Source organism: Salvelinus alpinus, chromosome 13, assembly GCF_045679555.1.
Source record: "Salvelinus alpinus chromosome 13, SLU_Salpinus.1, whole genome shotgun sequence".
Classification (NCBI taxonomy): Eukaryota; Metazoa; Chordata; class Actinopteri; order Salmoniformes; family Salmonidae; genus Salvelinus; species Salvelinus alpinus.
This window is the reverse complement of record NC_092098.1, coordinates 25,255,447-25,281,437: the sequence shown is the minus strand read 5'-3', so window position 1 is coordinate 25,281,437 and position 25,991 is coordinate 25,255,447. Positions and strand designations below refer to the sequence as shown.

The window sequence follows — 25,991 nt, the reverse complement described above, 5'->3', positions numbered from 1 at the left end:
GTTTGATGACAACAATTTGTCTGCATACACACATAAACCTGCAAACATTAAATAATTACTACAGCAGCTACACATAAATAATATGTAATCAACTAAAAATACCAAAATAAAGGTTGACTCAGTTCACAACTATATTGGTCAAGTTTTTCGGTTAGTCTTTGATGAGGAGATGCTGCCTGTCCTTGAACACACCAAGTGGATTCTCTCTACTATCGATTGATCATGTTCTGAAAATGATCAACACAAAACAAAATGCAAGCACAATCATTAAATTGCACACAGTTTAACTGTTCTTCTTCTTGGTTGAATTACATTTTATTATATTTTAATTAAGTTAAAAAAAAAATGCTTGCCTGTGTGTTTTCTGACCAGATGTCTGACACCGTTTTCCCGTTACCAGTGTGTCAATGTCTGGTTTTAGGTCCTGTGCTGAGGCAATGCGTAAAACAGCATGGAGGTTGTCATCCGTGAGGCGTGATCTGTGCTTGTTTTTGTTCAGATTCATTATGGAAAAAAACTGTTCGCACAGATAGGTGCTCCCAAACATGGACAGAACACGGGCAGCATGAAGTCGAAGCTGTGGCATCAAACCAGGAGGCAGCAGACGGTAAAAGTCCTGGATTGTAGCATCCTGAAACTTTGCTCTCAGGCCACTGTCGCTTTGAAGCTCAATTAGCTCCATCTGAAGGTGTTGGGGTGCAGTGCAGACATCGGTGGTGAAAGGATTGGCAAAGATGTCAAAGCCAGACTGTTGTGCTCTGAAGTCAGAGAAGCGCCGATCAAACTCAGTCTTTAACCAGCTCAGTTTGGTAGCCAACTGAGCACATGAAAAAGTCTCGGGAAATGAGGCTGACATGCTCTGACAAACAGGAAAGTGAACAAGATTGTCCTGTTTCACTTGCCACATCCATAAGTCCAATTTACGCTGGAAAGCCGTGATCGTGTCGGACATCTGCGTGATGACTTGTTTGCGTCCCTGCAGCTTCTGATTCAGCTGGGCGAGATGGTCGGTTATGTCACACAACACAGCAAAGTCACACATCCACTTTGGATCTGATAGTTCAGACATGAGTTTTCCTTTACTCTGCATAAAAAGAGCAATGTCTTTCCTGAGCTCGAAAAATCGCTTGAGGACTTTGCTCCTACTCAGCCACCGCACTTCTGTATGGTACAGCACATCCCCGTGTTCCGAGCCCATCTCCAGAAAAAACTGCTGGAACTGACGGTGATTCAGGCCACGCGCCCGAATGAAGTTCACTGTTTTCATGACTGTGGTCACAATGTCCTCCATCCCCAGCACCTTCCCACACAAAGCTTCTTGATGGATAAGTTCATTTTTTGCATTTTCCCCTTCATTAGTCCAACCAAGCCCACTTTTCCTCCACACATTGCCGGTGCACCGTCTGTAGTTAATCCTACCAAGTTTTCCCACTGCAATGCATTTTTACTTACGGACTTCTCTACCGCATCAAAAATGTTCTGTCCCGTCGTGGTCCCATGCATTGCAGCCACATCCAACAGCTCCTCAGTGATAGAGAGGTCCGACTTTACGCCTCTAATAAAAATTGATAACTGCGCTGTGTCCGTGTTATCTGTGCTTTCATCAACAGCTAATGAAAAAGCTGTGTAGCTGCGTGTCTCCTCGGCCAGCTGTGTTGTAAGATTTTCTGCTAGTTCCTTCACTCGGTCGACGATGGTGTTTCTTGATAAACTGACATTTTTAAAAGTCTGTAACTGGTCGGGACACACCTGCTCACAGACCTTCAGCATGCACTGCTTCAAAAACGCTCCCTCTGAAAAAGACTTGGAAGCGTGGGCGATTTCTTCAGCCACAATGAAGCTAGCTTTCACCGCGGCCTCGTTTTTGGCTGTGGATTTCATGAACAAACTCTGCTGCGACCGCAGTTTGCCTTTTAATTCTTGGGCAATTTGTTGCTTTTCTTGAAGGCTAGCTTTAGCGTACTTAGCTCCGTGTTTGGTGTCAAAATGTCGACGCAGATTGTACTCTTTGACAACCGACACCGCCTCGTAACACAAAAGACATACCGGTCTTTCTCCTTGAAGCGCAAACAAGTATTCGCCTTCCCATCTTTCTTGAAACAGTCTTCCGTCTGCATCAACTTTTCTCTTTCTGGACATTTTGGGATCATTATTTATATCTCAATTCCACTCGTTGGCATGGACACTGCCGTGGCTAGCGTAGTCGAAAGGCATTGTGGGAATGTAGTTTTTGGTCAAAGCACGCTCTTAATTTATTTTTTGGTATTTATTTTTAGACACTCAAAACTTTTAAGCTCTCGCGGGCCACATAAAATGACCTGGCGGGCCACATCTGGCCCGCGGGCCTTGAGTTTGACACATGTGGTGTAGAGGTTCAGTTTGGCGACCGTTTTGACCAGGACAGTCTAAACGTCCTGCAAAAGTTGGAAAGAGCGCTTCTCACGGGGGAGTTGGATGAGTCTCTAGATCAGTACCCAGAGCTGAACATAGATTCTCTTTCAGTGCAGATCCCTCTCTTTCACAACAAATACCCCTGTAGCAGCAGTGGAGAGGCAGCAGAGGTCCTCAGGAGGCTTCCAGTGGAGGTGCAGGGGTTGGTTGACCAAGTTGAGGTGCTGATCAGAATTTTGTTTGTGGTGCCAGTGTCTTCATGTGAGGCTGAGAGGAGTTTCAATGCACTCCGCAGGTTAAAGACTTGGCTACGGGCTAGCATGGGCCAAGAGAGACTGAACTGCGTAGTTGTCTGTAATGTACATAAAGACAGGCTGGACAGTCTCAAGAGGGAAAACATCTGCCAGCAATTTGTTGGATCCATTGAAACCCGCAAACATATGTTCAGTTCTTTTGTTCAGTAGTGTGTATAGCAGTGGTTCTTAACCTTTTTGGGTACTGGAACCCCTGCATATTTTGAGGCAAGGCAGGCAAGGTTTTGAGTGGTCCTCAGGGACCTCCACTCTATATTATATGTAAACTTACTGGAAACCCAATTAGTCCATGGACCCCTGTTTGAGAACCCCTGGTGTAATTGGTATTTGTTCTTTTGTTTAGTAGTTTTTAGTACATGACAGTACACTTACAAATTATTTATTTCCTGTTATTTTATTTAAAATTGCATACTTTGTGCGACATACTTGTCCATAGCTGCTGTTTGAAGAGTTGAGACACTGAAGGATATTTTGTTAGATTATTTGGGTTTTTCATTGAAGTAGTTATTTTGCTTTTAGAACTGTACTTATTTTAAGCTTTTTGTTATTGTAAAGCTATTGTAGTAGACTCAGGCCAGTGACAGATATTTAATGACTATATAAATGTATCAGAAAAAGTCTAATTAAAAGGTCAATTCAATACGGAGACCAACTTTGTGATGGTTCTCAATGGAGATTCTTTTAGATGTGATCGCACCATGTTCATTGTATTTATGAAAACTACACCCATACAGTGTACAGTACCATTGTCACCTACTGGCCTTTCTTGATATTGCTGTTTGTAAGTACGAATACCTGCATACATACTGGACTGGTAAGGAGCACTGCTATAACTATTATTAGTAGTAGTATTATAATGATTTAAACATTTGAACAAGTTGGGAAAACCCTTCAGTTAACTACTGTACCTATCAATTATCCAGTAGTAGTGATTATGGTTCCTCAATATACATTTAACATATTACAACGTAGGCTATGTGTTATAGCACTACTTTTGATGTCCCCCTCAGGAATTGCTCTTGAGAAAATTTAATGTAATTGTCCCCTCCAAGGTTGATATCAGATTTTCGCCCCTGACCTCAACTGACATCCAGGTCATTTGGATGTGCTAACAAATTAAGCACAGTGATAACATATTACGTTTTTGTATAAATACAAACTATCTGACATTGTATTCCCATTTGAACTTGTATATATATAATAAGTGTTTCCAGCTACAGAGATTTTTGCAGTTCGTTCCAGTCATTGGCAGCAGAGAACTGGAAGGAGAGACGACCAAAGGAGGAATTGGCTTTGGGGGTGACCAGTGAGATATACCTGCTGGAGCGCGTGCTACAAGTGGGTGCTGCTATGGTGACCAGTGAGCTGAGATAAGGCGGGGCTTTACCTAGCAGAGACTTGTAGTATGAAGCGAGGGCCAACCAACGAGAGCATACAGGTCGCAATGGTGGGTAGTGTATGGGGCTTTAGTGACAAAACGGATGGCACTGTGATAGACTGCATCCAGTTTGTTGAGTAGAGTGTTGGAGGCTATTTTATAGATGACATCACCGAAGTCGAGGATCGGTAGGATGGTCAGTTTTACGAGGGTATGTTTGGCAGCATGAGTGAAGGATGCTTTGTTGCGATATAGGAAGCCGATTCTATATTTCATTTTGGATTGGAGATGCTTAATGTGAGTCTGGAGGGAGAGTTTACAGTCTAACCAGACACCTAGGTATTTGTAGTTGTGCACGTATTCTAAATCAGAGCCGTCCAGAGTAGTGATGCTGGACGGGCGAGCAGGTGCGGGCAGTGATCGGTTGAATAGCATGCATTTAGTTTAGCTTGCGTTTAAGAGCAGTTGGAGGCTACGGAAGGAGAGTTGTATGGCATTGAAGCTCGTCTGGAGGTTAGTTAACAGTGTCCAAAGAGGGGCCAGAAGTATACAGAATGGTGTCGCCTGCGTAGAGGTGTATCAGAGAATCACCAGCAGCAAGAGCAACATCATTGATGTATACAGATGCTAGTTTGACGACTTAGTTATATTGCTTGAATTGTTGAACATGCCATTTTATTGTAAAATAATACAGATGTAGTAATAACCACATATAAAAACCTATGAAGGAGAGTTTATAGTGCCACAAACCCTGTTCGGTAGAGATGTTAGCCTTATTATGTGTATTTAAGATGCCGTTTCCTCCTGTGAAAGTACACTCTTAGAAAAAAGGGTTATTCAGCTGTCCCCATAGGATAACCCTTTTTGGTTCCATGTAGAACCCTCTGTGAAAAAGGTTGTACATGGAACCCAAAACGGTTCTAATTGGATACAAAAGGGTTCTACCTAGAACCAACACGTTTTTTTTTAAAGGTTCTCCTATGGCGACAGCCGAAGAACCCTTTAAGGTTTTAGATAGCACCTTTTATTTAAAGAATGTCATGTAGCTGTAGCATGTTCCACAAGGTAAACTAGGGCTTGTGACGGTATAGGGCTTGCGGACATGGGAGCAACTGTGTTACAAGGCACTCTATGCCTAGGGTACCTCATTCCTGTGTACATCATTTGTGCCAATAGAAATCTTGTGTGTGTTGTCTCAGGAACTGTGTGTGTGTGATGGTGTGTGTGTGTTGTCCTAGTGTAACTGCATTTTCCCTGCTGTTGACTCTAGTCTACCTGACTCACCCAGGGACCCATGATGATATGTTTAGATGCCCGGGGCATAATAATATTCTCCTCTCTAATTGCCCTCAGCTTTCTCCATGTTAATTCTTTAAAGTCAGAGAGGTCAGGAGCATTTGTTATTTTCATCCTATTCCTTCAACCATAGAAAGAGAGGGAGTGAGAGAGGAAAAGAGAAAGAGAGCGAGAATGTGTCCGTGTGAGAGAGAGAGAGCGAGGGAGCGAGAGAGCGAAGGAGGGAGAGAAAGAGAGAGAGCGAGAGAGAGAGAGTGGTCATCTCCATCCTTATTAGGCTCCTGCTATCATCTGCTGATTCATATTCATCAGTTGGACAAGCCAGAGCACCAGCCAGCCAGGTGCCGTACTGACTGCTTAGAAACTATTCTACCTGGGCCTACATGGTGTATACATTATTGAAATCAACTGAGAAGTCGGAGGACATAATGCTCCCCCACAGATGTTGTTAAGTCATCATGGGATGTTAATTGCTTAATTAACTCAGGAACCACACCTGTATGGAACCACCTGCTTTCAATACACTTTAAATCCCTCATTATTTTGGCAGTTACCTGTATATATACAGTATATAGAGAGAGAGCATGCCAGTCTGCCATGTCCACGGCCTACCGTGATTAATGGAAGGTGACTCCACAGAGCAGAAAAAGAGAGACGTCAGAGGAGAGAGAGACAAACAGACATGGCATCCCCCAGCTCCATATTAACCTTCCCTGCAGCACAGATGACAGCAACAACAACATCAATGACAGAGAAAGAAAATTCAACATTCAACCATGTCAGTACAGCGAGAAACTAGGTAGAAAAAAGTAGTGGAGTTGATTATGAAATATGATGTGCCCTTGTAGTGGGTTTATGTTGCAATGAAATCTCGGAAACTCAGAACTAAAATCTTGCGTAATTGCGTCGGATGGTCTATTTGTATTTGTATTTATTATGGATCCCCATTAGCTGCTGCCAAGGCAGCAGCTACTCTTCCTGAGGTCCAGCAAAATTAATTAAGGCAGTTATACAATTTTTTAAACATTACAATACATTCATAACAGCTTTCACAACACACTTTGTGAGTGCCCTCTGGCCCCTACTCCACTACCACATATCTACAACACAAAACCCATGTGTACGTGTGTATAGTACATATGTTATCATGTGTGTGTATGCATGTGTCTGTGCCTATGTTTGTGTTGCTTCACAGTCCCGCTGTTCCATAAGGTACATTTGTATCTGTTTTTTAATCACATTTTACTGCTGCATCTGTTACTTGATGTGGAATAGAGTTCCATGTACTGTAGTCACGGCTCCATGTAGTACTGTTTGCCTCCCATAGTCTGTTCTGGACTTGGGGTCTGTGAAGAAACCTCTGGTGGCATGTCTTGTGGGGTATGCATGGGTGTCCGAGCTGTGTGCCAGTAGTTAAAACAGAGCTCAGTGCATTCAACATGTCAATACTTCTCACAAATACAAATAGTGACGAAGTCAATCTCTCTTGCACTTTGAGCCAGGAGAGATTGACATGCATATTATTAATGTTAGCTCTCTGTGTACATCCAATGACCAGTCATGCTGCCCCATCGTAGCTACACTGTTGTATCAATATGTTTTGACCATGACAGTTTACAATCCAGGGTTATTTCAAGCAGTTTAGTCACCTCAATTTGCTAAATTTTTACATTATTTATTACAAGATTTAGTTGAGGTTTAGGGTTTAGTGAATGATTTGTCCCAAATACAATGCTTTTACTTTTTTTATATTTAGGACTAACTTATTCCTTGCCACCCACTCTTAAACTACCTGCAGCTCTTTGTTAAAACTTCTTATGGCTGCAATCCCGGTAACGGGATCGATATGACAACAGCCAGTGAAAGTGCAGGGAGCCAAATTCAAAAAACAGAAATCTCATAATTAAAATTCCTCAGACATACATGTGTCTTATACCATTTTAAACGTAATCTTATTGTTAATCCTACCAAAGTGTCCGATTTCAAATATGCTTTTCAGCGAAAGCACTACAAACGATTATGTTAGGTCACACCAAACCACAATAAGCACAGCCATTTTTCCAGCCAAAGATAGGAGTCACAAAAAGCACAAATAGAGATAAAATTAATCACTAACCTTTGATGATCTTCATCAGATGACACTCATAGGACTTCATGTTACACAATACATGTATGTTTTGTTTGATAAGTTCATATTTATATAAAAAAATCTGACTTTACATTGGCGCGTTACATTCACTAGTTCCAAAAACCTCCAGTGATTTTGCATAGCCACATCGTTTCAACAGAAATACTCATCATAAATGTAGGTGATAATACAAGTTATACACATGGAATTATAGATATACCTCTCCTTAATGCAACCGCTGTGTCAGATTTCAAAAAAACTTTACGGAAAAAGCAAACATTGCAATAATCTGAGACGGCGCTCAGAACAATAGTCAAATTAGCCGCCATGTTGGAGTCAACAGAAACCAGAAATTATATGATAAATATTCCCTTACCTTTGATGATATTCATCACAATGCACTCCCAGGAATCCCAGGTCCACAATAAATGCTTGATTTGTTCGATAATGTCCGTTATTTATGTCCAATTAGCTACTTTGGTTAGCGCGTTTGGTAAACAATTCCAAAGTCACGAAGCGCGTTCACTAAAACCTGACGAAATGTCCAAAAGTTCCGTAACAGTCAGTAGAAACATGTCAAACGATGTATTGAATCAATCTTTAGAATGTTGTTAACATAAATCTTGAATAACGTTCCAACCGGAGAATTACATGAACTTCAGATGAGCGATGGAACGGAGCTCCCTCTCATGTGAACGCGCATGGTCAAAGAATGGTCACCTCATGGCAGTGGTGACTAATTCTCCTCTCATTCGGCCCCCCTTCACAGTAGAGTCATCAGACAAAGTTCTACAGACTGTTGACATCTAGTGGAAGCCGTAGGAAGTGAATAGTCATTCATATCTCCCTTTGATCTTGGTTGAAACTCGACCAGCCTCAGAATTTCCACTTCATGATTGGATTTTTTCTCAGGTTTTTGCCTGCCATATGAGTTCTGTTATACTCACAGACATAATTCAAACAGTTTTAGAAACTTCAGAGTGTTTTCTATCCAATACTAATAATAATATGCATATATGAGCAACTATGACTGAGGAGCAGGCCGTTTACTCTGGGCACCTCTGTGCACCTTTCATCCAAGCTACTCAATACTGCCCCTGCATCCATAAGAAGTTAAGTGTTGCAATCATTTCAGTAGCTGCAGTAGCTGACACATATAGTGTTGAGTTATCCACATACATAGACACTCTGGCTTTACTCAAAGCCAGTGGCATGTCGTTAGTAAAGATTGGAAAAAGTAAGGGGCCTGGGGAATTCCTGATTCTACCTGGATTATGTTGGAGAGGCTTCCATTAAAGAACACCTTCTGTGTTCTGTTAGACAGGTAACTCTTTATCCACAATATAGCAGGGGGTCCAAAGCCATAACACATACGTTTTTCCAGTAGCAGACTATGATCGATTATGTCAAAAGCCACACTGAAGTCTAACAAAGCAGCCCCCATGATCTTTTTATTATCAATTTATCTCAGCCAATCATCAGTCATTTGTATATGTGCTGTGCTTGTTGAATGTCCCTCACTATAAGTGTGCTGAAATTCTGTTTTCAATCTGTTTACTGTAAAATGGCATTGTATCTGGTCAAACACAATTTTTTCCAAAACTTTACTATGGGTTGGTAACTGGCTGATTGGTCAGCTATTGGAGGCTAGTAAAGAGGGCTTTATTATTCTTAGGTAGTGGAATGACTTTTGCTTCCCTCCGGGCCTGAGTGCACAAACTTTCTAGTAGGCTTAAATTGAAGATATACCTAATCACACAAAAATCTTCAGTGCGTGCTGGCCCAACCTGGTCTCAGAGAATTTCGTATTATTTTGTACGCAAATCAGAGACACTCTATATAGCATCTGTTATGTTTCGTATGATACAGTATGTTACGAATTACAATTCCTATTATATGTTATGAATTTGAAAACCTTCTGTCACGACTTCCGCCGAAGTTGGTCCCTCTCCTTGTTCGGACGGTGTTCGGCGGTCGACGTCACCGACCTTCTAGCCATCGCTGATCCATTTTTAATTTTCCATTGGTTTTGTCTTGTCTTGCTTCACACCTGGTTCCAATCCCATCAATTACATGTTGTGTATTTAACCCTCTGTTTCCCCTCATGTCCTTGTCGGAGATTGTTTGATTGTATGTTATGTGCATGTTATGTGTTGGTGTGCGACGGGTTTTGTACCCACTTTTATTATTTTGTATATTTTGGTTTTCTGAGTTTTGTGAGCACTTATTAAACGACTCTGTTTATACCAAGTTCGTTCTCCTGCGCCTGACTTCCCTGCCATCAACATGCACCCATTACAGAATCTCCGGCCTGAACTATGGAGTCAGCAGGAGAGGGTACCCCGGCCATTGAGGTGGAGGAGCGTGTCCAGGAGCATGCAGTTATGCTGTACCATCTTGGCGCCGCCATGGATCACGTTGTCCAGACAATGGACCGCTGGGAGAGACAGGGAGATCTTCCAGCGCCTCTACCAGCACAACCGGGGTCTCTCCTTAGCGCCCCTTTCCCATCTGAACCCAGTGGGATCCGTCTCTCCTTGCCCCAGGAGTACGACGGGAGGCCTGCGAACTGCCAGGTGTTCTTGTTGCAGTTAGACCTCTATCTGCCACCGTCCACCCGGCTCCATCAGACCATGAGATGGTGTCCGCCCTCGTCTCGTGCCTCACTGGGAGAGCCCTGGAGTGGGCCAACGCCGTGTGGAGAGAGGGAGATGCGGCTTTGGACCAGTTTGAGGAGTTCACCTTCCGTTTCCGGGCAGTCTTCGACCACCCGCCCGAGGGTAGAGTGGCGGGTGAGCACCTCTACCATCTGAGGCAGGAGACGAGGAGTGCCCAGGAGTTCGCCCTGGAGTTTAGGACCCTGGCTGCCGGGGCGGGATGGAACTACAGGGCCCTGATCGACGATTACCGCTGCAGTCTGCGCGAGGGCGTCCGTCGGGAGCTGGCCTGCAGAGACACCACCCTCACGTTTGACCAGCTGGTGGACCTGTCCATCTGGCTGGACAACCTGCAGGCTACTCGTGGACGTTCAGATTGGGGTCTGGTGGTTCCATCCTCCCGCACCCCTTCTCCGATACCAATGGAGCTGGGAGGGGCGGTGCGCAGGGAGAACGGAGGGGGTTCTGGCGTCATATAGTTTAGGGATCCCCATCGTTCCCGTGGATGTGCCCTTCCCCGTTCATGCCTTAGATAGTCGACCATTAGGGTCAGGGTTGATTAGGGAGGTCGCCACGACTTTGGGCATGGTGATGCAGGGGAGTCAGAAGGAGAGAATTAGTCTCTTCCTTATTGACTCTCCTGCGTTTCCCGTGGTGCTGGGCCTACCCTGGTTAGCTTGTCATAACCCCACTGTTTCTTGGCCACAGAGGGCTCTCACGGGGTGGTCACGAGAGTGCTCAGGTAGGTGTTTAGGGGTTTCCGTTGGTGCTACTACGGTGGAGAGTCCAGACCAGGTCTCCACCGTGCGCATTCCCCCTGAATTTGCCGATTTGGCTATCGCCTTCTCCAAAAAGAAGGCGACTCAATTACCACCCCATCGACGGGGCGATTGTGCGATAAATCTCCAGGTAGACGCTGCACCTCCCAGGAGTCGCGTGTATCCCCTCTCACAGGCGGAGACGGAGGCTATGGAAACATATGTCTCCAAATCCCTGAGTCAGGGGTACATTCGGTCCTCCACTTCACCCACCTCCTCAAGTATCTTTTTTGTGAAGGAGGGGGGTTTGCGCCCGTGTATTGACTATCGGGGTCTGAATCAGATCACGGTGAGGTATAGTTACCCGCTACCGCTCATAGCCACAGCGATTGAGTCAATGCACGGGGCGCGCTTCTTCACCAAACTAGATCTCAGGAGCGCTTACAACCTGGTGCCTATCCGAGAGGGAGACGAGTGGAAGACGGCTTTCAGTACCACCTCAGGGCAGTATGAGTACCTCGTCATGCCGTACGGGTTGATGAATGTGCCATCAGTCTTCCAAGCCTTTGTACACGAGATTTTCAGGGACCTGCACGGGCATGGTATAGTGTTGTATATTGATGACATTTTGATATTCCCCATGACACGTGCTGAGCATGTGTCCCTGGTACGCAGAGTGCTTGGTCGCCTGTTGGAGCATGACCTGTACGTCAAGGCTGAGAAATGCCTGTTCTTCCAAAAGTCCATCTCCTTCCTAGGGTATCGCATTTACACTTCAGGGGTGGAGATGGAGAGTGACCGCTTTTCAGCCGTGCATAATTGGCCGACTCCCACCACGGTAAAGGAGGTGCAGCGGTTCTTTGGGGTTTGCCAACTATTACCGGAGGTTTATCCGGGGTTTTGGTCAGGTGGCGGCTCCCATTACCTCACTGCTGAAGGGGGGCCCGGTGCGCTTGCAGTGGTCAGCTGAGGCGGACAGTGCTTTTAGTCACCTGAGGGCTCTGTTTACCTCGGCTCCCGTACTGTCCCATCCGGATCCCTCTTTGGCGTTCATAGTGGAGGTGGACGCGTCCGAGGCTGGGATAGGAGCGGTGCTCTCTCAGCGCTCGGGTACGCCACCGAAGCTCCGCCCCTGTGCCTTCTTCTCGAAGAATCTCAGCCCGGCGGAGAAACACTATGATGTGGGGGACCGGGAGCTGTTGGCTGTCATCAAAGCCTTGAAGGCGTGGAGACATTGGCTAGAGGGGGCTAAACACCCTTTTCTTATCTGGACTGACCACAGCAATCTGGAGTACATCCGGGCGGTGAGGAGATTGAAACCTCGCCAGGCAAGGTGGGCCATGTTTTTCACCCGTTTTGTGTTTACCCTTTCCTGCAGACCAGGCTCTCAGAACATTAAGGCAGACGCATTGTCCCGGCTGTATGACACAGAGGAGCGGCCCATGGATCCCACTCCCATTCTCAACGCCTCTTGCCTGGTGGCGCCGGTAGTGTGGGAGCTGGACGCGGACATTGAGCAGGCGTTACGTGCAGAGCCCGCTCCCCTCCAGTGTCCAGCTGGGCATCTGTACGTTCCGTCTGCTGTCCGCGACCGGATGATCTATTGGGCCCACACGTCACCCTCCTCTGGTCATCCTGGGATTGGTCGGACGGTGCCCTGTCTTAGTGGGAAGTACTGGTGGCCCACTTTGGCTAAGGATGTGAGGGTTTATGTTTCCTCCTGCTCGGTGTGCTCTCAGTGTAAGGCTCCTAGGCACCTGCCCAGAGGTAAGTTACAACCCTTACCCGTTCCACAACGGCTGTGGTCGCACCTGTCGGTAGATTTCCTGACTGATCTTCCTCCTTCACAGGGTAACACCACGATCCTGGTCGTTGTGGATCGTTTTTCTAAGTCCTGTCGTCTCCTCCCTTTGCCCGGTCTCCCTACGGCCCTACAGACTGCGGAGGCCCTGTTTACACACGTCTTCCGGCACTACAGCGTGCCTGAGGATATAGTGTCTGATTGGGGTCCCCAGTTCACGTCGAGGGTCTGGAGGGCGTTCATGAAACGTCTGGGGGTCTCGGTCAGCCTTACCTCAGGTTTTCACCCTGAAAGTAACGGGCAGGTGGAGAGAGTTAACCAGAATGTGGGTAGGTTTCTGAGGTCTTATTGCCAGGACCGGCCGGAGGAGTGTGCAGCGTTTGTGCCCTGGTCAGAGATGGCCCAGAACTCGCTCCGCCACTCCTCCACTAATCTCTCTCCCTTCCAGTGTGTACTGGCGCAGACTGTCACCGCAGTGAGGCCCCGGTGTTCGCATCGGGGGACCAGGTCTGGCTCTCGACCCGGAACCTGCCCCTCCTGCCCTGTCGGAAGCTGGGTATGCGGTTTCTGGGGCCATTTAAAGTCCTGAGGAGAGTGAACGAGGTTTGTTATAGGTTACAGCTTCCCCCCGATTACCCCATTAACCCCTCGTTCCATGGGTCTCTCCTCAGGCCGGTGGTGGCTGGCTCGCTCCAGGAGTCTGAGGTGCGGGAGGTTCCTCCACGCCCTCTGGACATCGAGGAGGCCCCGGCATACTCCGTTCGTTCCATACTGTATTTGAGACGTCGGGCGAGGTGCCTTTAGTACCTCGTGGAGTGGGAGGGGTATGGTCCGGAGGAGAGATGATGGGTTCCGGTGGAGGACATGTTGGATCCTTCAATGCTGCGAGATTTCCACCGTCTCCATCCGGATCGCCCTGCGCTTCGTCCCCGAGGCCGGTGTCGACGCGCGGCTGGAGCCGCGCGTCAGGGGGGGGGGAGTGTTCGGTGGTCGACGTCACCGACCTTCTAGCCATCGCTGATCCATTTTTCATTTTCCATTGGTTTTGTCTGGTCTTCCTTCACACATGTTGTGTATTTAACCCTCTGTTTCCCCTCATGTCCTTGTCGGAGATTGTTTGATTGCATGTTATGTGCAAGTTGTGTTGGTGTGCGACGGGTTTTGTACCCACTTTTATTATTTTGTATATTTTGGTTTTCAGAGTTTTGTGAGCACAAGTTCGTTCTCCTGCGCCTGACTTCCCTGCCACCAACACGCACCCATTACACCTTCAATATGTTACGAATTTGCAAAATGTATATTCTACGAATTCTGGCTAGGTAGCTAACGTTAGCTAGCTGGCTAACGTTAGCTAGGCTATGGGTTAGGGTTAAGGTTAAGGTTAGGAGTTAGGTTAAAGGGTTAAGGTTAGGGGAATGGTTAGCTTAAAGGGTTAGCTAACATGCTTCATCAGCCTTAAAAGTGTGGGTCGCAACCCAAAGTGGGTCTGTCAGCCACTGACTTGTCATTCCCACTCGCCATCACTCACAGGTGTGAGCAATGGACACAGGCTAGCCACATGTACTGACCGAGCTCAATCGTCATGAAATGCAAATACAGCGATTAGTTTCTCTTGGTTTCATACAAACTTTGAGGAATAACGAGGAGCGACCACAATGTGTTTTGTGTGGGGAAGTGCTTAGTAATGAGTTTCTCAAAACGAACTGATTAAAATGACACGTCCTGACCAAACATCCACTGCATGACGGTAAACCCATGGAGTTCTTTCAGAACAGGGCAGAATGCTTCAGGAAACAATGTTTCGACAGTGGAAAAGTCCGCTAGCAAGGCATTGTCGTCATGTTAAAACAGGTGATACGCAGAAATAAGGGAGTACTATGTCTCCTATATGTGAGTTTCTTTTTCAGACAATCCCTTTGTACACAGCTAACGTTAACCAAAGCAAGCTAGCTACTGATAGTCCAACCCTAAGTAACAGCAATGATGGAAAAAGTACCCAATTGTCAAACTTGAGTAAAAGTAAAGATACTATCACAGCTCAGGCTAAGACCCAGATAGTACGAGTCTGAGTTTTTTTAAAGTACAAGGGGCAGGCAAAGTCGTAATCCAAATCAGGCAGGTAATATATAATTCACTGTATCACAATTCCAGTGGGTCAGAAGTTTATATACACTAAGTTGACTGTGCCTTTAAATAGCATGGGAAATTCCAGAAAATGATGTCATGGCTTTAGAAGCTTCTGATAGGCTAATTGACATAATTTGAATGAATTGGAGGTGTACCTGAGGACGTATTTCAAGGTCTACCTTCAGACTCTTTGCTTGACATCATGGGAAAATCAAAAGAAATCAGCCAAGACCTCAGAAAAAAATTGTAGACCTCCACAAGTCGTTCATTCTCGGGAGCAATTTCCAAACGCCTGAAGGTACCACGTTCATCTGTACAAACAATAGTACGCAAGTATAAACACCATGGGACCATGCAGCTGTCATACCGCTCAGGAAAGAGACACGTTCTGTCTCCTAGAGATGAATGTACTTTGGTGCGAAAAGTGCAAATCAGTCCCAGAACAACAGCAAAGGACCTTGTGAAGATGCTGGAGGAAACAGGTACAAAAGTATCTATATCCACAGTAAAACGAGTCCTATAGCGACATAACCTGACAGGCCGCTCAGCAAGGAAGAAGCAACTGCTCCATAAAAAAAGCCAGACTACGGTTTGCAACTGCAAATGGGGACAAAGATTGTACTTTTGGAGAAAATTCTGGTCTGATGAAACAAAAATAGAACTGTTTGGCCATAATGACCATCGTTATATTTGGTGGAAAAGGGGGAGGCTTGCAAGCCTATGAACACCATCCCAACCGTGGTCAACGGGGGTGGCAGCATCATGTTGTGGGGGTGCTTTGCTGCAGGGGGGGCTGGTGCACTTCAGAAAATAGTTGGCATCTAGGTAAGGAAAATTATGTGGATATATTGAAGCAACATCTCAAGACATCAGTCAGGAAGTTCAAGCTTGGTAGCAAATGGGTCTTCCAAATGGACAATGACCCCAAGCATACTTGTTGTGGCAAAATGGCTTAAGGACAACAAAGTCAAGGTATTGGAGTGGCCATCACAAAGCCCTGACCTCAATCCTACAGAAATTTTGTGGGCAGAACTGAAAAAGCGTGTGCGAGCAAGGAGGCCTACAAACCTGACTCAGTTACACCAGCTCTGTCAGGAGGAATGGGCCAAAATCCACCCAACTTATTGTGGGAAGCTTGTGGAAGGCAACCCAAAATGTTTGACCCAAGTTAAATAATTTAAAGGCAATGCTACCAAATACTAATTGAGTGAATGTAAACTTCTGACCCACTGGGAATGTGATGAAATAAATAAAAGCTGAAATAAATCATTCTCTCTACTATTATTCTGACATTTTACATTCTTAAAATAAAGTGGTGATCCCAACTGACCTAAGACAGGGAATTTTTACAAGGATTAAATGTCAGGAATTGTGAAAAATTTTGTTAAATGTATTTGGCTAAGGTGTATGTAAACTTCCGACTTCAACTGTATACAAGTCAACTCTGGCATACTTTTAAAAAACAAGTACAGAAACAGACTCAATGCTGAGCATGACCCCAGGGTTGCACTGTCAAAAACTGAGCCCAGAATAGACCTGCTTATTGAAAACTTCAACCATCCTCACACCTCTCATTATGACTGTGTGTGTGTGTGTGTGTTTTCTGGTCTACGTCTGTGTGATGTGATGAGTTTATTCCATTTCAGAAATAGAATTAAACATGAATTGCTATGTATATGTATATTTCCTTTCATTTCATTTTTGTCTGTATTGCATTTGTTTTGGGCATAAGGGCAATAAAATGTACCGATATTTATGTATAGTTGCATGTTTTCATAAGCTTGGGTCCCAGGATAACACATACTTTCTAATTTGGTTCCCAGGCTGAAAATGTTTAAGAATCTCTGTGCTAGGTTGTTGCAAAGTAGCTAAAAAGTAGTAAATGGTTGATATGTTGCTAATTACCTATAATTCTAAAGTTGTCCCTGATGAGATTCAAATTTGCAAACTTTGGGCTACTAGACGTTTGCGTTATACCCCCACACATCCACCCTCCTTTAATTTTTTTTGCCTTAAGTAACCATCTGTAACCATTCAACATGTAACATATCATACTAATTTGAGTGTTCCAGATTTACCTTTACTATGTTACGTCTATTCTATGAGACCAGGCTGGCTGGCCAGATACTCCCTTTAAACGTTTTGCACTAATTTCCAATTCTGGAGCATTTTCATGCTGTGTGTTCTTTATGTGTGAGTGTGTTAATGCCTTGGCCAATGGATTATTGGGTTTTCAATTTACAACTAAACTCTTAATTGTAGAGAGGGAATCAGTGTTGCATGATATCTGGAGAATGAAGCAGTAAACATACTGTAATGTGATGGAGATTCTGATTGAATTCCTATGTGATCTGGGAAGCTGTAATTTTCCATATCTAAGCAGGTTTTCATCAGCAGTGTTTATTAGGTGGTTCCACGAATAGGGTGCCTTTTGAGTGCCTTTGGTATTTTAAGTAGAAATTTGGAACCAATATTGGATTTTAAAAGCCTGTTATATTAAATGAAGTGCCCTTTAATATGAACCACATTGAAAATTCAGTATGAATAAAGACTTGCTAAAGTGCCAAAAATCTTCATTTTGATATGTCCCTCATCATGTTTTTCCATGATACGCTGTTATGTGAACCGAACTCATTTTATATATGGAGAAACTATTCCTTTTTTTATAATTGTTTTAGGATAACACGTCAACCCTGTTACCCATAGACAGAGGCTGGAAATATTTGAACAATTGCATTTAATTGCCCCTCCCTGTTGCACACAACAAGCTTCCATTCCCCCTGTCATATTTATCACTGATTTAAGTCAACCCTGTTACAGTCAACCCGGTTACTTTATTTGTCACTTAATACACTTACTATAGTAATTTTTTTATTTAACGTCTTGATGGAAATGTGTTTTTTGTAGATCCCAACTCCCCCTGAGACACCCTCTGAGAGTGGAAGGCACTCTATTGTTGTACTGACCCAGGCACCAAATGGTAGAAAACAGACTGAAACAGGGAGTGACTACCTGAACTTGTCCAATAAGGAATATGCTTATTGTTTTTGTTGTTCACTGCATTAAATTTTTTGTTCCGTTGTGTGACCTAATGAACCCAAACCAGCCAGCAGTGTTCCTTATAATCTATCCATATTGTCTCTCGTGTCCACTAGACTAACGAAGATTAACACATTTCCCTTGCTCCTGTAATGTAAAAACACAGAGTTGATTAATCATTTTGATAGTTCCCCTGACCCTTAATAAAAACACTCTAATACGTTACCAAATGACTTGATGATATTTATATCCATTACGATATGAGACAGACACAACCATTCATAGATTAACAATTAGACTGACATGTTTATCAGAATTCCATTTCCCAACTGCCTCCCTCTCCCCGTCCGTGTGCATCTGTGGTGCCAATGACACGAGTCATTAGTCAGGGTTATATGTGTGCGTCTGTGTACACAGCCAAGCTCTCTGTCTCTGATTCTATCTGACATCAAATGGGGGTGTAATACACTTGCACATCCAAATCCATCCAACAAGACATTATTTATCATTTCATCATCCATATGCCTTCTATTTCATAAGTTGTTTACAGTGATCTACTGCTACAGATACAGTATCTGAAGAACTCTGAAGTGTTAAGGTGTTGACGCGCATATGTGCTTTGTTTTATTGCAGATAAATTCCACCTCAGTGAGCACACGGATCTCACAATTAGTAATGTTGTAACTAGCTACAAAGCCTTGTTTTTGTTTTTGATGTTATGTTGTTTTCCTAAACCAACCAACCAACAGTGATATCGCTCTGGGTCTCATTAAGCCTCTCTGTAACAGATTTGGCTGCGGTGCCATTTGAGCATTTCACCTCCCTTCCTTTTCTATTTGCACTTCTTTCATGTTGTGCTTGTGGTTAAATGATAATCATCACACTCTCACATTTCTGCCATCGCTGGCGGAATTATAAACACCCAGTCAGGAAGTACCATGCTTCTCATAATTAACTTTTTGTACACTATGCCAGTAAAAAGTCTCAAACTTGCCGCTACACTGTCAGTTTGTTTTTCAAATGGAGCAGCAAGTGGGCTTTGTTTCAGCGATGCAAAAGCAGGATTTTATTGGCTTATGATTTACTTTATAATAATGTTGACCATACAGTGCTTGATTTCTGACATTCAACATAAAAGCACCTGGTTCTATATAATAGCATACTGTATATAAACATTTGTAAACATTTATAGTAGTAATTACTAAGAGGGGGAAAGCTTTCAGGAGGGATAATGTGTTTTTATGGCGTATCCCTTGGCGTTAGTGTCCATGGTGATGGGTGTAGGTGTACTAAGTGCAGACTGGGGAAGTAGGAGGTAGGAGGTTGGAGGCAGGAGGTAGCTGGCAGCTGGCCCAGTGCCAGGCCCAGGGGGTGCCAGGGGGACAATCTCAACTCGTCATCATCTCCGGGGGGTTCCACCTGCTGTTGTTCTGGGGGAAAACTGTCTCTCCATCTCCCCTTCTCTCCCACTCTCGCTCTCTTCGCCTCTCTCCCTCTCTACCTCCATCTATCATCATCTCTGGGGGTTCCACCTGCTGTTGATCTGGGGGAAAACTGTCTCTCCATCTCCCCTTCTCCTCGTCTCTTCCTCTCTTCACCTCTTTACCTCCACCTGTTATCTCTGCTCACCTGTCTTGCTTATCGTCAGGCAGTGTTGCCAGGTGTTGTCATTGTCAGTTGAATGTATAATGAGATCACTATGAACTGTTTATGATCTCACATTGAGGTTTTGGGAGGTTTTATATGTCAAAATTATATCATATCATATAAAACCCTCAAGCTGAATACACTGTAATAATCACTCTCTGTTATCCTTACCTAGCCTGCTGTGTGATTCAGCTACAAGCCCTCTCAGCTATACTCTGATTGACAGCTATGTCAGAGATTGTGTGACACACTGGTACTTACTGTATCATATCAGTCTGATGACATCTGACAGATTGCAGCTAGCTAAATGACTCACACAGGCTATATAAGGATAGCACACAGAACGTTTTATGATACAGTATAATGATGATATTGACATATCAAAACATTAGGATGCACACAAAATAGTTTGTGGAGCTAGTAACTTGTGTGTGAAATGCAGAAAACAAGGAGCATTTGCAGTGCCCCTGGAGCAGGCTATAGTCAGGGGCTTTAGTCTAGTGCAGTCCTTTTCCATTATCTCCTAAACGGCTACAGCGACGGGTGTAGATTTAGTTTCCCAAGGGTTCATTGCTTTGCATGTATACATCCATACCCCAACATGCCACATCCCTCCTAGGTTTCACCTCCAACTGATAGCCGTGGCAGAATCGAAAAGGTGATGCCCAAAATTGGTTCAATTCCCATTTTATATAGTGGCTTTTGTTTTCTATTGTATTCTATTATGGGAGGCTCGCTTTCGGGGCTCAATGGCCACTGATATCCTGCCAGAGCCCATCAGATTCAAAAGGTTATCCCCTCTTCTCTCCTCCAGATAACAGCAAAGCCCTTTCACTGGGCTTTTAAACACTTCTATGGTGACTTATCTATCACCAGCATGGCCTGTCCACACTAATCCATTTCAGCCCCACTCCTCTCGCTCGCCCTCCAACCCTATTATTGATAAAGTGCTGCTGTTTTATATGAGACGCGAGCGCAGAAAAACAGGTCTTAAGGGAAATATCTTGGTTTTATTCGGAGGGATTATAAGGCGGGGGAAATTTCATTAGGTTTTTTATGGCGTTTTATTTAAGGTGCCGCTAACGTCATTTTCTCTCTCCATTTCCCAAATTTCACACAACATATAGCAATACATTACACCCCCATACACAGATTGAATGTGTTGTTATAGGTTCTTTACAATGTGGTTACTCTCTAATGTGCTATAAGGAGCGTAAGGTCTGGGTCTCTAGCTTTTCATAAAATACAGCAGGCCTTTATTGACACTTGGCAGTGTCAGTATATTTGGGTAGCCGTGGAGACTGGAGAGAGAGAGGGGCTGTAATCTATGGTGTGTCAGTTCAGTGCCAGATGAAATCCACCTGCTCCTTTGATTAAAAGGAGCCTGAAAGTACAAATATAATAGAAACTACTGGTCTGGGAGAGAACTGGCTAGGTGTCTCCAATCTGCAGGTGCAATCCTACCCTGGGCTTTACTGTAGAGGAGAGGATTACGGGATGGTTGGTGGGTAAAGTGTGAGGTGAAACACCTATCATTAACACCACTTTAAACTATAGTCAAGGCACTCCTCCCTATCAAAGAGCTTGGGCAGATTCTGACAAATGATCACTTTCAGCATATGTTTTCATTTGAAGCTTGTCATCTGTGACAGGCAAATCTCATGAAAGCTCTGTAACACAAAATTGGTATTGTGGAGAGAGAGAGAGAGAGAGAGAGAGAGAGAGAGAGAGAGAGAGAGAGAGAGAGAGAGAGAGAGAGAGAGAGAGAGAGAGAGAGAGAGAGAGAGAGAGAGAGAGAGAGAGAGGGAGAGAGGGAGAGAGGTGGGTCACGATCAGATGAGCTCCTGCATTTTTCAGCATTTTCTTTAAAAAATATAAATTTAGAGTTAGATAAACTTGGATTTTTTGTCAGGAACCCATACAGGATGCTACCCTCTACAACATAACCTTCACTTCAAATCAAAACTCAAAACCTACAACCTGATTTTGGACGGATTTACGGAATCACCTGGAAGGTTCACATCTACCAAGGATTAATTATTATATTCAGCAAATCCTCTGGAAAACAACAGAAACCTGAGAACACCACCCAACCTGGAACTGAGTGAGTAATGTTTAGTCTGAAACTATATTTGATTTCCAAAAGCCAAGAAGAAAAATACATGACACTACTTTATAAGGACTGAATAGTAATATAATTCTGCCAAGCTTGATACAGCTTCAACTAGCACTTAAGTGTCAAGTGAGAGGTGTCAAAGCCTTAGAAGCTCCCTCCTGCTGTTCAGAGGTAATTAAAATACAGTACCCTGTGCATGTAAAAAATGACAAGACAAGAAAAGATCACAAAATGAAGCTCCTTATGGAAAATCAAGAGACACTTTTTGCTGACTATTACAAAAATGGGAACATCAGCAACCTTATCTTCCACACAAACCATCCCCAGGCATGGCACAGTGCTATATTAGCACACTACCCCTCTGTTAAGAGAGGGGGGGTTAACGAGGGGTGGAAACTCAGGATTCTTGACAATGAGGACGAGGAGTCAGCTAATATAAATCTCTATAAGTCTGGAACAGTATTGGTACAGGGCAACCACAAACAGTTTCAGCTGGACTTTCACCTAATCAAAGAATTAGCCCAGCAGGAGAAGCTCTCCCTTGATAAAGATACCCCCACCCCAAGTGGGTCAGACCAAACCTCTTCACCATATAACCCCACAGACGAGCAACCCTCAGCAGACAGTCAACCTCCCAGTACAGAGTACTTCTCCCTCATTGAAATGAAGGATAAATTCACCCAGCTGGAGGTAAGGCAGGTGGAGCTGGAACAGCAGGTGATCACACTCCAGTCAGCACAGACCCAGACAACAGTCCAGCACAACAACACCCCCTTAACCAGACCTGGAGAGCTGGAGGTGGAGAAAGACATATCTGCACTATGGACAGTGGTGAGACAACATCAACAGGAGAAAGAGCAGGAGCAGGAGAAGAACAGAGCACTAGAGGAGAGGATCAGACTACAGGAGGAGAGGGAGAGGGGGATGGAGGAGAGGATCAGACTACAGGAGGAGAGGGAGAAGGGGATGGAGGAGAGGATCAGACTACAGGAGGAGAGGGAGAAGGGGATGGAGGAGAGGATCAGACTGCTGGAGGAGAGGTTGAGGGGGATGGCATGTGACAGAGAACAACCCACTAGGGAGGTGGCCATCCCCACAGAGACGCCAGCAGAACAGCCCACCTCAGCACCCGACAAAAGTCTCGACACCACAGCAGAACAGTCCACACCAGACCCTGACCATAGAAACGACATCACAACAGAACAGACAAAAGAAAAACCCCAAGCCCAGCAGCTCTCACCCCCTCTGAGCACCCCCCCTGTCAGCCACCCTGATAGCCCTCCTGACAACCCCCCCACACCCACTGAGGACAAACACAAGACACAGATTGTCCTTCTTATGGACTCAAATGGGAAATATATAGAAGAAAAAAAACTTTTTCCCAAACACAGTGTGTCTAAACTCTGGTGTCCAAACACCCAGCGCGCCCTAGACCTTCTGTCTGAGGACAAACTAGGCTCACCTAGCCACATAATAATACACACAGGCACAAACGACCTGAGAGCACAGCAGGAAAGGGTGGCCACAGCACTGAAGGGAGTGATTGAAAAAGCTTCTTCTACTTTCCCCAACGCACAAGTGGTCATCTCCACCCTGCTACCACGAAAAGACTTCCACCCTGCTACAATACAGCGGGTAAACGCAAGCATTTCCCGTGACTGTGCCTCAAAACCAAATGTTTTTCTGGCCCACCACTCCACCCTGGACTTGAACAGCCTCTATGACCAGGTCCACCTCTACAAGGCAGCAGTGCCCACCTTTGCCCGGACTCTAAAGGACATCGCTCTCAAACGAAGCCCCAACACTTCACACAGGAGCAACAGATCAATAGACACCCCACCCAGACCAGCGAGACACCCTCCAAGACCTCCAGGACCCCCCCCCTGGACCTACACACCCCCCCCACATCAACCATGCCCACACCCAATTTAGGCCCCCTCAGATCAGACCCATGCCACTCCTGCCCACCCCATGCACCCCACCCCCGCAAAGAGGGCATCAACATGGAAGTCACACATACGCCCAGGTAGTGAGCGGGCAAACAGGCCCAACCCCCACTCTTACACTCGCCCAAGCCAACGGCATGTACCAGATGCTCAGCAGGCTCTGCTCACACTTACTGGCCTGAGGCCAAACCCCGACCAACAACATTGGACACTTTATGGAACAAAAAGCCTTCACTATATCATCCTGGAATATCCAAGGTCTGAGGTCATCTGCCTTTGGCCTAAAGAGCAGGAACCCGGACTTCACCAAAGAAATCGGTAATGCAGACATTGTCATCCTGCAAGAAACATGGTATAGAGGAGACGGACCCACTGGTTGCCCTCTAGGTTACAGAGAGCTGGTAGTCCCATCCACCAAACTACCAGGTGTGAAACAGGGAAGGGACTCAGGGGGAATGCTAATTTGGTATAGAGCAGACCTAACTCACTCCATTAAATTAATCAAAACAGGAACATTTTACATTTGGCTAGAAATTCAAAAGGAAATTATCTTAACAGAGAAAAATGTCCTCCTGTGTGCTACCTATATCCCCCCACTAGAATCCCCATACTTTAATGAAGACAGCTTCTCCATCCTGGAGGGGGAAATCAATCATTTCCAGGCCCAGGGACATGTATTAGTCTGTGGCGACCTAAATGCCAGAACTGGACAGGAACCTGACACCCTCAGCACACAGGGGGACAAACACCTACCTGGAGGTGACAGCATTCCCTCCCCCATATGCCCACCTAGGCACAACTATGACAACATAACCAACAAAAACGGGTCACAGCTCCTGCAGCTCTGTCGCACGCTGGGTATGTACATAGTCAATGGTAGGCTTCGAGGGGACTCCTATGGTAGGTACACCTATAGCTCATCTCTTGGCAGTAGCACTGTAGACTACTTTATCACTGACCTCAACCCAGAGTCTCTCAGAGCGTTCACAGTCAGCCCACTGACACCCCTATCAGACCACAGCAAAATCACAGTCTACTTGAACAGAGCAATACTCAATCATGAGGCATCAAAGCCAAAGGAACTGAGTAACATTAAGAAATGCTATAGATGGAAGGAATGCAGTTTGGAAACCTACCAAAAAACAATTAGGCAACAGCAAATTCAATCCCTTTTAGACAACTTCCTGGGTAAAACGTTCCACTGCAATAGTGAAGGTGTAAACTTGGCAGTAGAAAATCTTAACAGTATTTTTGACCTCTCAGCTTCCCTATCAAATCTAAAAATCTCAAATAGAAAACCGAAGAAAATGAACAACAATGACAAATGGTTTGATAAAGAATGCAAAAATCTAAGAAATAAATTGAGAAACCTGTCCAACCAAAAACATAGAGACCCGGAAAACCTGAGTCTACGCCTTCACTATGGTGAATCACTAAAACAATACAGAAATACACTACGGAAAAAGAAGGAACAGCACGTCAGAAATCAGCTCAATGTAATTGAAGAATCCATAGACTCTAACCAATTCTGGGAAAATTGGAAAACACTAAACAAACAACAACACGAAGAATTATCTATCCAAAATGGAGATGTATGGGTAAACCACTTCTCCAATCTTTTTGGCTCTATAACAAAGAATAAAGAGCAAAAACATATACATGATCAAATACAAATCCTAGAATCAACTATTAAAGACTACCAGAACCCACTGGATTCTCCAATTACCTTGAATGAGTTACAGGACAAAATAAAAACCCTCCAACCCAAAAAGGCCTGTGGTGTTGATGGTATCCTTAAAACCTGTTGAGGATGGGGGCGCTGTTGTGGCTATTTATGCTAATCGTGTAATTTTTTGAAACGGCTTCCCACAAAGTTCTTGATCGTACAATATGCATATTATTATTATTATTGGATAGAAAACAGTCTATAGTTTCTATAGGAGTTGAAATTTTGTCTCTAAGTGGAACAGAGCCCATTCTACAGCAATTTCCCTGACATGGAGTCTTATTTCAGAAATTCTGGCCACTGTTCTGGAGTCAGTTAAAAGGGCACTGTTATTGCTATGACTATACGGACACTGCTTACGTCTTCCCCTGGATGTCTTTACGTGATGACGATTTGAATGGGGTCGATTGCGCGTTCACAGGCACTATAAATTAAAAAACCCTGAGGCTAGTCACTCTTTTGGAGCTGCGTCATGCGCCTAGAGGACACCGACCCGCACCTGTTCCAAGCATTAGTGGAGGGAGTAATATTACTCTGGTCATGTTTATACTCGTTATGGGAGTTAAAAACATCATAAGGTAGTTAATTTAAAGCGTTTTATAGCAATTTATATCCGTTTAGTGCGATTTTGGGACATTTATTTCTGAAACGCTGTGAATTGCTGGGC

At 44.7% G+C, this 25,991-nt stretch overlaps 1 protein-coding gene across 1 annotated transcript; it reads right to left on the bottom strand.

Moving 5' to 3' along the window:
- Positions 1 to 209: 209 nt before the first annotated feature.
- LOC139536720 (general transcription factor II-I repeat domain-containing protein 2B-like) lies at positions 210 to 1,881 on the bottom strand. The gene is made up of 3 exons (XM_071337323.1): positions 1,453 to 1,881; positions 398 to 1,300; positions 210 to 227 (listed from the first exon to the last, which is right to left on the bottom strand). Exons 1-3 carry the CDS (start codon positions 1,879 to 1,881, stop codon positions 210 to 212), a joined length of 1,350 nt encoding a protein of 449 aa, XP_071193424.1.
- Between the last annotated feature and the right edge of the window lie 24,110 nt (positions 1,882 to 25,991).